We start from the raw sequence: 15,810 nt of genomic DNA, 5'->3' as shown, positions 1-15,810 counted from the left end.
TGACTTAACATCTTTTGTTCTTTTAACCTTACCAAAGGTTCCTGTAAGTGGCAAAATACTGAGAATCGAATTGACAACAGTTCAAATATGGCTACAATTTACAATTATTATGTAAACGTAGCAAATTTTAAGGTAGTATGAATACCTTATTCACAGGCAAAACTAGAGCATTTGATGATTGCTGAATTCGACAATTGCATAAATTTAGGCATAAAATAGAAGTGATTCATCATTAGTATTTTCTTATTTACTACAAACTAAGTCCAAATTTCCAAGTTAACGGCTGCTATTTCTGGCTGGGTTGTTCGTTTGAGGTTGGGTTTGCATCATTAATTTTTGTTTACCTTTAATTTGATGTGCAGAACAACGTATTTTAACATGTAAGATTTTCTTCTGACTCCTTGTGGGCCGTCACCCTGAAGAAGTGACGGTCACTGGATGTATGTGATAAATTAGATTTTCCCCGGGAATTTTTGTTCACCTTTTATGTACCACATACTCTAGAGAATCAATCTTTTAGTGTTGTTTACATTATGTAGGTTGTGTAGGTTTTACATTTTACACAGATAGTTACATAAAAAAATAAATGTTCAATACATTTTTTAAGCAAAAGTGATAAATACTTTTACAAGTATTAACAAGCAAGCAAATCGAATTCGCCTAAAATAAATCAAACTCTTCTTGTACACGCAGAGTACAAAAATTGCTTGTTGTGCAAATTTACAAGCAATAAATAAGAAATAAAGTGAAAGAAATGTATGTAATTAGCTAGCACTGGTTATAGACTAATCCTTACAATATTTCTTTTGAACATGGTGTAAAAATAGACACAGAATTTACGATATTTTTAATATAATTTTTCAGTTGGATGATTACGAGCCATACAATCGTAATTTCTTCGTATGAGTTTGATATTTAAAAAATGTAAACTAGTAGATTTATTCATTTTTTACTCGTAATAAGTAAGGTTATGAGATTTAATTGAAAATTTTAAAATTTACAGTACACATAGTTTAAAACAGTACTAGTAACAAAGATAAATATCATGTATGAAAGTTCACTGTAAAGTGATGGACTCAACATTTGCAAAGTTAATTATGTACTTTGTTAGAATAGGTCCAACTGTCAGTTTATAGTGAATGGAAGGGTTAAAAACAATGGGCCCAAAGTGCCACTTTCCATGATGAACGCAGAGTATTGTTTCTATTTTCATCGCTCTAGTGGAGAGATACGCACATCTCCTTATCAATTTCCCGAGCAGATGTGCCTCTATGTTTGAGAATCGTAGTGTGTTGTTTGTTTTTTTATGTTGGGGATAGGTTGGGCATGAATGATATGATAGACACTCTGTTATTCCTCAATCATTTCACTTTATAATATTGACACCTCCTATGTCACAAAATTCACTGTTATATTTCTTTACTCCATCTTGTATAATTTTATGTGGGTTAATTTTACGCGTGCTGCTGATAATGAAACGTATATGTTGTTGCTGAACCAGATATATGGAGCTTAAGAAATTGTCAAAGTAAAGGGACTGCAATGACAATTTTCCTCCGTTTCTAGAGACTAAATAGCAAAACAGACACCAAAAGACAACAAGTGACTTTTATCTCGTTTGCAAGCCGGAGTGAGAGCGGAGATCGCACTGGTAGTAGACATAGTGGACTACAACGGCAACTCCCCTCGGTTTCCAGAGACCGAATACCAAAGCAGACACTATAGGAAAACAAGTGATCTATATCTCGTTTACAGAACGGAGTGACAGCAGAGATCGACAGCAGAGATCGGAGAGCATAGTGGACTGCGGACACATAGTGGACTGCAACGACAACTCCCCTCGGTTTCCAGAGACCGAATACCAAAGTAGACACTATAGGAAAACAAGTGATCTATATCTCGTTTACAGAACGGAGTGACAGCAGAGATCGGGCTGGTAGTAGACATAGTGGACTGCAACGACAACTCCCCTCGGTTTCCAGAGACCGAATACCAAAGCAGACACTATAGGAAAACAAGTGATCTATATCTCGTTTACAGAACCGGAGTGACAGCAGAGATCGGGCTGGTAGTAGACATAGTGGACTGCAACGACAACTCCCCTCGGTTTCTAGAGACCGAATACCAAAGCAGACACCAAAGGACAACAAGTTATCTATATCTCGTTTACAGAACCGGAGTGACAGCGGAGATCGGGCTGGTAGTAGACATAGTGGACTGCAACGACAACTCCCCTCGGTTTCTAGAGACCGAATACCAAAGTAGACACCAAAGGACAACAAGTTATCTATATCTCGTTTACAGGCCGGAGTGAGAGCGGAGATCGGTCTGGTGGTGGACGTAGTGGACTGCAACGACAACTCCCCTCGGTTTCTAGAGACCGAATACCGAGGCAGAATATCCGAGGACGCCACTCCAGGTTCTCTGGTCCTCACGGATTCTCGGAGCCCTCTCGTGGTGAAAGCCGAGGACGCGGACTCTGCTATCCTCCAGTACGACATCGTGGAGTCCGTCCCTAGGAGGATCTTCTACATAGATCCATCCACAGGTAAATTTTCTTTTTCTGGATAATTGAGCAAAAACGTTATTTTTATTTCACTTTATATCGTTATATACCACCGACTCGAGACTTTAATTAAGAATATTATATTTCAATAAACAGATTCAATTTAATGCTTTCCACGAAATTTTACAATATTTATTTAATCTTAAGAGGGTAATGGTGATGTAAACTTACAGGAGCAATCCGCACCCAAGGCCAGTTGGACTATGAGGAGACCCAGTCCGTGACGTTTCACGTCCAGGTCCGGGACACAGGATCTCCCCAACTGTCCGGTCGGGACCTCGCCAAGGTCTGGGTTCAGGTCACGGACGTCAACGATTGTCCGCCACACTTCTCCCAGACAGAGTACAATACTACAGTCCTGCTGCCCACTTTCAACAATGTCTCTATTGCCCAGGTAAGTTCTTACATACAGAGAGTCCTAAAACTCCCAACCAATCCTCCCTTCCTTTCACTTTGAATCCTTGAGATGTTTGAAATATTCTTTAGGAATGCAATAACTGAAGATGAAGATTGTTTGATAAATTTAATTACGTCCATTTCCTCTAGTAAGAGGTGATTAAAATAGACTAAATTGAATGACACAACGTATCACATTCAGTCTACGCTATCCAAAATGACTGTGGTCTGAATAAATGTAAAATCCTATCTTCAGTTTGTTGCTATGTTGGAAGGAAACATGTGATGATCTTTTAGAGGCATATAACTTCCACCGTTCTTATGTTATCAAGACTTTCACAATCAGGTATCACACGATGATTTTACTTATGTAGATCTTTCAATTACCCAACCTCCCCTCTTTTTGGGTGGAAGAGCTAGAAAGGTTTCAACAAGTAACCCTATTACGTAATACCTCATTTTGTTGGTTTTTTTTTAAATTTTAGAAAGTGGAGGGATTTTTAGAATACATCTATAAATAACATAGCTATAAGCGGGGGAAGGGTTAATTCAATGTAAAATATTGAGTTTAGCCCTACTTTGCCTTCCTCTTAGGAATCTAACACTGTCACAGATCTCAACACTTAGCCATAGGAGCGATACGTGTAAAAGATTATGTTGCTCCACCGAGCTTAGAGATCGTCATTAAAACATGATAGAACACTCAATTGTGCACTTGATGTGACAATGAGAATACCTCTTCACCTAGATTACACTATATTGTAACAAGGGGACTGGGATGGTCCATTTGGTCAAAAATACCGATTTTTTGTTTTTTACATTTTTCAAATCTATGTTCTGTCCTCTTTAATTTGAAACCATTAGAACAAACTTCTGAGCAATAATAAAATAATTATTTGCATTTTTGTAATGTTGTGCACGCTTTTCTGGCTCGTAAACCTGCGCCGCGCGAGTACTGAGAAGTTACTTCAACACTAAATTGTTATTGTACTTTATTATAGTAGGTCTACCTATTTCTAAATAAACATTTAGAATTAGGTAATAAACAAAATTAAACCCATCTTCAAAGATTTATCTTCTCCTGTGCTCTTACAAAAGTGTCTGCATGGTGGCACCCAAAATCCTTGTGAGTCGCTCAACAGTGTGATCTGGAATAGAATTCCAAAGTCTAATTTTGTGATGATTTCTACACTTGAGTTTGGTGTTTATTAGGGTATAGCTACTTTTAACAATGGAAACATTACTAAATGTAAAATACTAGGAAAATTAGGAATCACACCGGGCATTAATTGCATAAAAACCTTGAAATCCATTGACGAAACGAGAATCGAAGCAGAGAAAGCTGTAGAAGAAATTAGAAAAAAGTGCCGCAAGACGCAGCAGTTCGCTAAAAGGAAGTTGGAGGACCAGTTTGAGGAGCAGGAAGACCCAAATGAGCCTTCATATGGTGCAGGGATGTATTAAAGTAAACAGAATCCTCTGTGTTATAGCAATACATGTTTTACTCGCGATTCCCGAACATTTGTGTGTTTTTTTTACATATGTACCTGTATCTCAAAAACTATAAAAGATATAAGCATGACCTTTTTTTTGTTTTATTCCACATAATATGCCTTACATTTTGAACAGACAACTTTTTGAAATACTGCTTGAAAAAAAAATTATATCTGATCATATGAGGAAAAAATAACAAAATGTTATATATATTTTTATAAATTACCAAAACCTTTACCTGATGGAATTTTTATAACCCCTCTGCTAAAAATGTAAAGAAAAGGTTCATCTTCAAAATAAAACACAAGTTAGTGTTTTATCTTTTATGGTTATTGAGATAGAGGTACAACAAGTTTGTTAAATTTAACATTGCAGGAATAGGACAATCCCAGTCCCCTTAAGTGTCTCCAATGTCGAATCGATGTAAAGAGTTCATTTAAGTTTCTACTTAGCCAAATTTCTTTTGATTCTTTAGACGAATAAGGCTCTAGATTCAAGAGTCAAGTCAGTGCCAGCGTCACATTCCAGACGATGCACTTAGATGATGTTGAACTGGAACTAAACATTCACATCAATAAATATCCTTGTGTGAAGTTATTACATGTGCTTAATCGAGATTCGAAAATTCTCAACCGATATATAGTTAAAGGTTGAACTTTTTGGAAACTCTGTATAATTTATGTTGTTGAAGTTCATTCAACGTCTTACATTCCGTCAAATAATATGAAGGATTTTAGTTTTTCAATTTCAGCCCCTGTTACTAAATATGACCACATCAGATCCAACATCTAGATGTAACTAAGTCAAGTTTGCAATGTGACGTGCAGGTACAAGCGAGTGACTGCGACTCCCCGAATATAACGAAGCTGGAATACTCCATAGTGACCGGAAACTACGAGAATGTCTACGCGATGTCCGGCGACTCTGGCCTGATCTCTCTGAAGAACAAGTCTCGAGGCATTCACAAGTCTCCTCACCGCCTCAAAGTTGCCGTATCTGACGGTCCCCACACGGCATTTGCGTGAGTAATCTTCATACATGTTCCCTCTCCTGTACATGGTAAAATAATTTTGTAATCTAAGAAGATGCAAGTTTTATTTTTTTACAGGCACAATGATTCAATTGCTTTAAAAAAATTTTGTTACAGATAAAAAATTGTATTCCTTTGGTCACCAGTGTTATATACACTTTTTTTTAAACCGGTGATGAGCAAATTCAGTCAATTTACCCGAGAGGATGTTTTGATAAAAAAGATAAATAATTTGTTATAGCATAATAAATATTATGATAATAAACTGTAAAGGGATTAAAAGTTATTAAGACAAATGTTAATTTATTGGGAAAATCAATTGAGACCACGATACAGACCAGTAAATTGTTTAAGCATAAAGTGACTTTCTATGGAAGTGTAGTTTGCCTAAAAATATATTTAGTCAAATAGGTATATGTTTAACGCTCTGTCGCTCTACTAAAGAAATCATGTTAACTACTAGAATAGATAATAAAATTAATCAATGTTAGTATATCAGTAAATGTTCAGTTTAAGCTGAAAAAAGTGTATCGATCTGTATTTTTAGTATGTATAAATAGTGATGGATTATGTTTTATGTGATGATCAGAGGTAAAACGCTATCCTGACACTGATCTGGAGGAAATGAGTTATTACAGGTAGAAATATTTTATCGCCCAGTTTTTTTTTTTTTTTTAAACAGTAGTTCTCGCTTTCCACATCATTCCCCTAAAATATTACACCAAAGGCAATCTTATAATAGACGTAAGTTTGGTAACTCAGCTTATTATGGTAGTTGGTAAAGTTCAGCAACAACGTTATTACAATAGTTCTTGTAATACTGTAACATCGGAGCCATGACAAACTATTTTCTGTAGAAGATTAGGTAGACCACCCGTGCTGTAGGCAACTTACTGTGGTCAAACTAAGTAACAATTACACTTTTACTATCTCTAAATCCACTAATTTTAATTGAATAACATTACTTAAAACTTTAATAAAGGCTCAAATAATGCCTAGTTTTGGGCTGGAGTAATGTTTTAGAAATATTATAATTCAACATGGGTTCTAAGTTATAAGTAATTTTTAATATCTTTAGACACTGAACGTTTCGGCGAAAATAAAAGTTAATTATCTTAAGTCAAAATAAAGGATACAGTTAGAGGATCTGCCAAATTACGTACTAAGAAAATTGTTTTAAATTAAGTTTTGGGTTATTCTCACTATAACGCAGTAGGGAGCACAATTTTTCTAAGCTTATTACTGACATATTCTTTCAGGGAAATGGATGCAGGGCTTTTCAAATGTTGAAAGTGCTAAAATTTCTAATATGCCTAAAATTTGTCAAATAACTATGCACATTGTCAAAGATAAATACCAAACTCAAAGAAACAGCAGTAGTTATTTTTGACCTTTAGATTTAAAATCTTGATCCTTTTTGTTTTAGTTTGCAGCACTGAACTAAAATAATGTTACTTTACATAGAAAAATATTATTTTCGTCATTCCCATCAATTTTGTTGTGATGTTTGCTACTGTTCTTGTGAACTTTACAGTGATCGTGCTTACTTATGCGTGGACAGATTTCGTTAAAAAAAGTGCATTTGGTATTGTAATACAATTTGCTAAGTAGATTGTGTCTTGTAAATAAGATTTATTTTTTTATTTGACTAAAGATTTGCAACAAGCGTTATTATGTTATTGTTGAAATAAATTACAAAATTATTTATTTTAACTTAAAAAAAGACAAAATGTTGGCTAGCGGCTGAACGAGACATTTCTCGACCTATGTTTATATGACATTTTTTGTTTGAAATGATGAGTACTATCGGCCCAAGAAGTGTGATAACCTTTTCTAAACACCCTGTGTACGCTTCACTGCAGGTTTGTTAACATAAAGTGGGAGTGGAGCTCCGAGTCGACACTCAAGTTCCAGCAGGACGTGTACGAAGCGGCTATAGTCGAGAACTCCACCAAGATTGTAACAGTGGCTGTGGTGTCAGTGGTGGGGGCAGAGTTAAACGAGCACGTGGTGTTCTCCCTGCTCAACCCCTCACCACTGTTCCACATCGGCCCCACGTCGGGCGCCATTCAGACCACCGGGCTACGCTTCGATCGTGAGCACCAGGACCACTTTCAGCTCATCGTTCAGGTGTGTTCAGTCATCACTGGAAACATATTTCTTCCTATTTTACTCCTCAGAACGTACAGTAATTTTAACTTTTAGTATCAAAACTAAAGTTTTTATTCCAGAGATGATAACCTATATGATATTCAGTTTTAAAAAGTATCTACAATAGCATAATCAGTTTTTATTATTAACTAAATTGAACTTAACAGTAATAGGCGGCTTTGATCTGAAAGAAGACAGACAATATTGTTCAATGTCCAGCGGTCCTTTACAATTAAAATATGTGGTATGTATTTTACGTCGTACATGCATTTAAAGTAGGAACTCCGAGAATATTTATTACCATGCACATTTTAAATACAGTTGAAGATAAATTAAAAATTGTTTATGGTATGTATGAGTTAGGAAGTTAGGGAAAGGAAGCCTATTTTAAACGATTTATGACACAGAAATAATAATTTTCCAACGAAATATGATTTTAGGAATTTTACATGGCTTTTTACCAAATTTTAATTGATAAAAAATTAGCTTGTGAATTATTTAGTGTTTCTTACAAAAGAGGAGACATACAACCCTCGTAGATTAATAATTTCTTAAGTTCTTAAATAAGTTTTGTGTGTTTAAAAAAGATGTTTTAAAGATATACGGTTAAAATGTGTAATATAACGATTTCAAATATAAGTGATTTGTCAATTGCAAAACCTTAAGAGATCGGTACATATCTGAGTAAAGGAACTTGGTGGTTAAGTGGAGATTCCAACCCAAAAAACGTTTAGCCTCGTAGCTGTATGATGTGTTGTTTTTGGTTGTGACAGTTGTAAATGTTACTATTCCTAGGGTCGCAGCACGACAGCTGGTGCAGAAGTGCGGGTGGCTCAGACCCTTGTGAACATCAGTGTGCTGGACATCAACGACAACTGCCCTCTGTTCGTGGGGTTGCCGTACTATGGGACTGTGCCTGTGGATGCGGCCAAGGGCGATGTCATCACTAAGGCATGTGGCAGGTTTGGCTCTCAATATACCAATCACGTTAAGGAACAGTCGATATTAAACATATAGCATGTAACATGCTTACTACAGTTTTTTTATAATCCTCTTTTTGAATTATTAGTAATAAATAATATGATCACAGACTCAAATAATAATAAAGTTCTTATTTTAAACTGCCTTAAGTATCAGAGGCAAGGAGATTGGCGTTGGAAATGTTGGTTACTTCAATTTTCGACTAAACCAAAAAACATTGTCAGTCATACTACAGTTGTTTAGATAGATTTATTTTTAAATTTAAATATTCAGTATTTATATCCTAATAGAAACAGTGAAAAAGTAACAAATACATAAATTTTATGTTGACGAGATGAAAAGGAATAAATCTGTCTACATTAAAGAGTTTTAAAAATTAAAACGTATTTTTAAATTAATAGATCGCGAATTTCCAAATCTTTTTTAGATTACATCAATTCCATAATTTGCTGAATAATACTGTATATAATAGTTAAGCCATGATACAGTAAACCTGTCATAACACTTGAATCCCTCGAGATGAATAAATGTTCATTATTTCTGAAGATACATTGAAAGTGAAGTGACGAAGATGATTTATTGATTTTTGGAAATCAATAAAGTTATAATCTCATCACAGACAAATCATCGAATCGTAGTCTAGCTAAGTGACGGGTGGCTTTATATAGATCTCTGAAGCTAAGAGCACTGCGTTTGAATCAATCCTCCTAATTAGAAAACTATTATTGTTGTTGTGTGATTAGTTTTTTAATCTGCCTACTCAGATTATGACGAAATATTTTTTTTCTAAAGTTGGTAGCTTCTTGACTGACGTAATACTAATTAGGAGATTTTAAGTAATTTGTGCCCGATTTATGAAAAAAATTGATGTTTATATACATATGTATTCCCAACATTGAATTTGGCCTATTTACATATTTTACTTGCCGAAGACTTCTGTTTAGTTTACTATTGATGTAGTAGATTACCATGTTAAATAGATAATTCTATTTACAGCTTGAATATTTGGATTTTAGCAAGATAAACGTGAACAAGCAAAAGTAAATTACATTTATAACGTATAAAAAGAATGATTTGTGAATAAGATACCCTTACCATTGCTTCTCAGCACAAGAACATGTGCCAAGCCGAAGGTAAAGTGTAAAATAGCGTATCCTGCAGGTACACGCCATCGACCTGGACTCCGGGGAGAACGGGGAGGTGAGGTACGAGCTGATGCGAGGCCATGGTGAGCTGTTCCGCGTCCACCGCAAGACCGGAGAGGTCATACTCAAGCAGCCCCTAGAGTCTCAGGTCCGAGAGTACCAGCTCAGCATCGCTGCCTACGATGGAGGTTATACCCGTCTACTCTGCTCTAATTGTAACAATATCAAACCCTCTATAATTCCAACAAGGAGTATAAACTATTACTAATTGGCATTATTCCATGATTAATTAATTCTCTCAGTGGCCAAAAATAGTAAAACAAATGACTGAAAAAGATCAAAATAAGTAAAGTAAAGAATGAATATCTAGTTACATTATTTATGTTAAATGAATTCGCTTTTAACACAATGTATTAAATTAAAAATGTTACCTCGAAAAGTGTTTAATATAAGTAGACAATAATAACATTTTAACACTTTTGTGTATTTTTTGTATACAATTTACAAGTACCCGATGAATTCTTCTGAAATGTACATTGTACAAATAAAATTGTTAAAAGATTATTATTGTTTACTTACTTGTTATTGATTTAATGAGAATGGTTCTTTCCATGTACTATTTACCAGAGCAATATAGTGGCATAGCAAAAAATTAATCTATATATTCCCTTTTATTCAGTTTATTACTTTTTAATTTATAAATATAAAGATAACAATATATTTGATTGGTGTTGATATATTAATTAAAATAATAAGCTTGTATGAGTATAAATGTTCTAAACATTACTAAATATGTTAATGAAAACAATACTTTTTCCATATTGTTTATTTTTGGGACGAGGCCTTTCAAAACCAAAGGTTTCATCATAAGACGACTCCACAAATAAAAAATTTGGGAAAAGTAATGTTTTCATTAGCATTTAGTAATATTTAAAGAATTTTCCAATTGCTCCAAGAGTCTTCAATAAATGTTCTAAGTCAATGTTTTACAATTCGTTTTAAAATATGTTTTGTTATTCGGGATTCTAAACCAATAAGCTCGATCGAAAGGTAAATTTATCCAGTAAAATAAATAAAATAAAATAAATCCAGTAAAAGTACTGATATCTAAATTTCGCAGTTCCAAAGAGCATAACAAAACTAACTGATTGCTTTTTGTTGAATGTTGAATCTTGGAGCATTGGAAAAAACGGTTTATTGTAGTATCACTAGATAAAGAAATTCGACATTTTCCAATATATAATTTTTTACTTTGTGCAAGGCTTTTCTGAATCAAAGATTCCATCATCAGGCACTTCACAAATTATCAAATGTTTAATAATTTGATAATTTGTGAAGTGCCTGATGATGGAATCTTTGATTCAGAAAAGCCTTGCACAAAATAAAAAATTATATATTGGAAAATGTTGTATTCCTTTATCTAGTGATACTACAATGATTGCTTTTTCTCAATTCCTAATGTGTGATGTTGGAGCTATAACAATCGCATGGTATTTTCCAATCCAACAATTCATTGTATATACTAATGTATTCATTCAAAATAAAATCATTGTTTAATTGTGGTCGGTTACAATGCTATGGCAGGCATGACTCCGTGCTCCACCGAGGTGTGGGTGCACCTGACCGTAGTAGACAGGACACTGCCGCTCTTCGACAAGCAGTTCTACACCGCTGTAGTACCGGAGGATGTGGCTGCCCACACAGTGGTGCCTGTGACCCTTGACACCCACGTCCCACACGGCATGAAGCTCTACTACTCCATCGTGGCCGGGAACGAGTACGAGATATTCACCATCGACTTTGGTTCAGGTAATAACCGGGTTTTCTACCATCTCTGTGGAATATTCGCTGGTAAAAATGTGGATTTTGTAAGGGCTTTTTATCGTTTGGCCAACACTGCTACAGTTGTCTGTTACGATTGTAATTGTTGTAATGTTTACTATTTAAAAATATTATTACTGGTTTTTAATGTTACATTATCATTTTATTTATAGCTCTGTTTTTACAAATATAACTTTCCCCTTATTATACGATATAGTTATATCCGGTATGAGCGAATACATATAAAGAAAAGTATCAAAAACTGGGAAAAACCGTCAAGTGTTTCAATAGATTCAATGTTAAAGTAGCTAAGTCCAATTAAATTGACGATGAAATAATATAGATGAATAAATACGAGGTGGACTTTTCATGCGTTTTATAGGATGTACCATCAATTATGGTAGGTAAAATTTCGGTAGGTGATAGTGATTATTTTAGAAATACCTGAAAGGTCAAAAGGTTATGACAACTCTGGAATTCACAAAGATTTCTGGTGTGTTTTGGAAAATTGGTTCGGGAATATAGCCTACCTGCCTAAAATACAGTAGAGAAGTCGATAGGTAGGCTTAGAAGTGTTTGGTATGAAAATTTAAAAAAATAGAAAAAACAACATACCTTTGATACGCATGGAAGTTTACCGTCACTAAAAAAACTGCGAAATCCCTGTATGTCAGCCAGGGGAAGTTGAAAATTCTGTAACTAAGCAAAGCGCCGTTTTACAATGATTCCACTGTCAAATCACCAATTACTAGGCCATCACCTATGTGACCTACCGCCTCAACTTCCTTGTTTCAAGATTGTTCCTTGTCTTTAGGTGTACTGAGGGTGGCAGACGAGTTGGACTTCGAGGATGCCCAGGAGCACAGCCTGACTGTGAAAGCTACCGATCTGCATTCTGGAGTCTCAGCCGAGACGCTGGTCAAAGTCAAGATAACCGATATAAACGACTGCCATCCAGAATTTCCAGTAAACATGTACCACACTACAGTGTCTGAGGCGGCTGCACCTGGCTCGTTTGTTATCAAAGTTTCAGCATCCGATAAAGATACAGGTCGGTATAATGATCGATTACAGTGTTTTGATTACTATCCAGACATAGTGAAGTTTAAAATAAGCACGTTAATTGCGAGATAAGTACGAACTAAGCGCTTTAACTTAGGTATTTTAACAAGTGACTAAGAACGTGAAATGTTTATAGTCATCATATTAACATTTGACCATATTCCATCTACCTTATCTAGGTTTATATGAAACTCGGAATTTATTTTTTGGTCGTAACCATTTTTTCCGCAGAATGGCTATGTCCAGTTTAGATATCACATGCACAATTGCTGCCTAATGTAAATTTGTCTCAAGCTTTATTTAGTGTCTTTTGTGTTTGTCAGTTAAAGAAGTATTTTGTACCCAATAGATCCTCACAGACCCGGAATCAATAAGATTAAATTCTTATTTGAACCGACCCCAACACCTTTTTATAGTTCCCAATTCTCTTTAGGTAGGCTTCACAATAATTAATTGGATATCAAATTAATGTCAAATTTGTTCACTGTGACTTTTATTGGTGCAGAAAAGTTTCCACTCAGGAATGGAAACCATAAGAAATTAGTTTCTTGCTTGAGTGTTTTCCACTGCAACGGTTCATGAGAAAACCGATTTTTTTATAGTAGTGCTTTTCTGGACAATCAAGTCAAAGTTCTAGGATTAAAGCTTTCGCCGTCACTCCAGTTAGCCTAATTCGTCCAAATGGCATTGAATGACACCACATTTCATTGTCGTAGTTGTTGATCACTTATTACATCGAATAAGTGTAAGTTTGAACTCAGCTACATCGAATATTAACAGTTTAAGCTAAATGCTTGGTCTCGAACTCCAAATAAGGAATGGAAAAAAGTCTTGTTTTGTCCCATGTATAAAGGTCGAAGTATATCATATAACTTCTAATTCTTCCTCCTCAGAAACAAGGTTTTAAATCTTAATTTGAGTGCAAGAAATTATAAATTTATAAATAAAAACACACTAAGCTTTATAATTGAAACAGTATACTTTATTTCTTTGTAAATCACAATCAGGGTTGATTTAAATAGGTAATTTTATAGCATGTCTGTATCAATAAATAATTATGTCAACTTTTCAGGTCATGGAGGTGTAATCCGCTACTCCTTAAAGACGCTGGAGGGCTTGACCTCAGACCATTTCACAATCGAGCCAGAGGACGGGTCTGTGTACCTGAAGAAGAGCCTGGATAGAGAGATCCACAGTTCCCATAAACTGGTGGTGGTGGCTACAGACACAGGCATCCCTAACCTCTCCACATCCGTTCATCTGTGGGTCAAAGGTGCGATTATTGAGACGTTATTCTAAAGCATGTTATGAATCAGTGATCCTCGTGTTTGAACATGAAACTGTTTGGATTGGCTGTTCATTAAATGAGAAGTCAGAAACCATGAAATCTTTCTTTCTCTTCGTTATCAAATTTTAATGATTATGTATTACGATCGATAGATTGCGGAGGAAAACATACTGATGTGTTTATCGTTGTGTACATTGAAAGGCAATTTGTTATCCCACAATTATACGGTAGATATGGGTTAGATATACACAGAGCATAAACTAGTACAGTATTCAGAAAACCTTTAACCCTTTCGGAGAGAACCCCAAACAGTGGAAAATGTCTGGAATGTCTGGATCACTAGAAAGTATATGCTAGTAACGTAAACGCAATCGAAGAGAAAAATCTAAAATGTACAGGAGAAAATCTTTTTATACAAAGCCATAACTACTCATTAAATTACCCTAAAATTGCTAATTTATATTAAATGTATACAAGTACGTCTATACCTTAAGTGCTTTTTAATGAACATATACAAACATTCGGAGTTCATTCATGAAATTGGGGGAAACCCTTTTTAATATAAATTCAAAATTCTTTGGATTCTAAAATGTTCAATAAGATACGCAATAGAGATCTGACTATGGACATCTGTTAAATCCCTACTCTTTCATTTACGATTTTCCTATCATTTGTCAGTAATTTTCTTGCTCGCTTCTGTATCCCAAATAGTTCCGTAGAAGTATTAATAGAAGAAGATTATAATTTAATGTTCTTTTTTAATATGTATCCAAACTTAAATGCAAGACACAAACATGATTTGTGCTAAGAATTGTATCGAGCGCTTTCTGACGCTGAACTGTTGGTGTAGTTCTAGACACAAACGACAATCCTCCACAGTTCGCCCGGTCCGTGTTCGTTTCCCAACTATCGTCTGAGGCGGTCAGAGGCCAGTTCGTCTGCAGAGTGCAGGCGAGGGACCCCGATCTGGACCGTCTGCAGTACAACATCGTCTCCAGGGGCCTCCATCACATGTTCTCTATAGAGGCGGACACAGGTGGGTCAGTATGATGAATAATGGTCTCAATAATGGAATAATATTTAATGTCCATATCAAATCTCGACTTTTACGTTCAACTTGATTACGTAATACATATATTTTGGTTTCCTTAAACAATAGAACTTAGACCTTTTAGCTTTAATTTCCTTGTGTATTTTATTAAACATTTATTAATCAGTTTTTTTATAAACAGCTTAATATACTACAGAGGTAAATAAATGATAGCGTTTGATTTTTATAACTGATAATATTCCACAGTAAAAAAAAAAAATGGAATGATAATTTTGCATATTAAGCGATTTTAAGAAAAATTCTACGATCATATCAGCTCTTCTGAGTTTTCAGATAATTATTTGTGGTACTAAGCTACCATTCTTTCTTTAGGAGGGTTCACTTCAAGAAGGTGTATACTTTCCAATTGAACCTAGTGAGTACAGCAGAAACCCATGTGTCCTGGCCATCCTGGAATATATATCTGATATCTGAGCAATCTATGGATGTTGAGGATTAGCACACCACTGACCTCAGATGTAACTGGAGTGGAGTAAGATAATTGAGTGGATCTACTGTGGATGTTGACCACTGGAGTGGGTCGATCTCTCTTAGTGTTAGTCTGTTGGTAGCCTGAATACGAGGGAGTCCTGTTCCTGCCGCTTTGACTAGAGACGATGAGGCAGATCTGGCATTTCCTTCTTCCAAAGTGACATGACTGAAAAAAGACCGCTATCCCTTTATATGGGATCTCAACAGGAGGTAGCCCCTAATCCCCAACCTTGCCCATCCTGGATGAAATGTCACTTTGAAAGCAACTGCTAATGTCCTTATAGGACTAACAAT

At 35.3% G+C, this 15,810-nt stretch overlaps 1 protein-coding gene across 1 annotated transcript in view; it reads left to right on the top strand.

Moving 5' to 3' along the window:
• LOC124358513 (fat-like cadherin-related tumor suppressor homolog) overlaps window positions 1-15,810 on the top strand; it is a 733,849-nt gene that overhangs the window by 683,424 nt on the left and 34,615 nt on the right. Inside the window, 10 exon segments of the mRNA XM_046810807.1 lie at window positions 2,305-2,548; window positions 2,740-2,960; window positions 5,284-5,477; window positions 7,349-7,616; window positions 8,433-8,588; window positions 9,780-9,951; window positions 11,348-11,572; window positions 12,399-12,635; window positions 13,719-13,919; window positions 14,785-14,970. Of these exon segments, the coding sequence (XP_046666763.1) occupies window positions 2,305-2,548; window positions 2,740-2,960; window positions 5,284-5,477; window positions 7,349-7,616; window positions 8,433-8,588; window positions 9,780-9,951; window positions 11,348-11,572; window positions 12,399-12,635; window positions 13,719-13,919; window positions 14,785-14,970 (2,104 nt within the window).

This window comes from Homalodisca vitripennis, chromosome 3, assembly GCF_021130785.1.
Source record: "Homalodisca vitripennis isolate AUS2020 chromosome 3, UT_GWSS_2.1, whole genome shotgun sequence".
Classification (NCBI taxonomy): domain Eukaryota; kingdom Metazoa; phylum Arthropoda; class Insecta; order Hemiptera; family Cicadellidae; genus Homalodisca; species Homalodisca vitripennis.
This window is presented reverse-complemented; position numbering and strand designations above follow the sequence as displayed.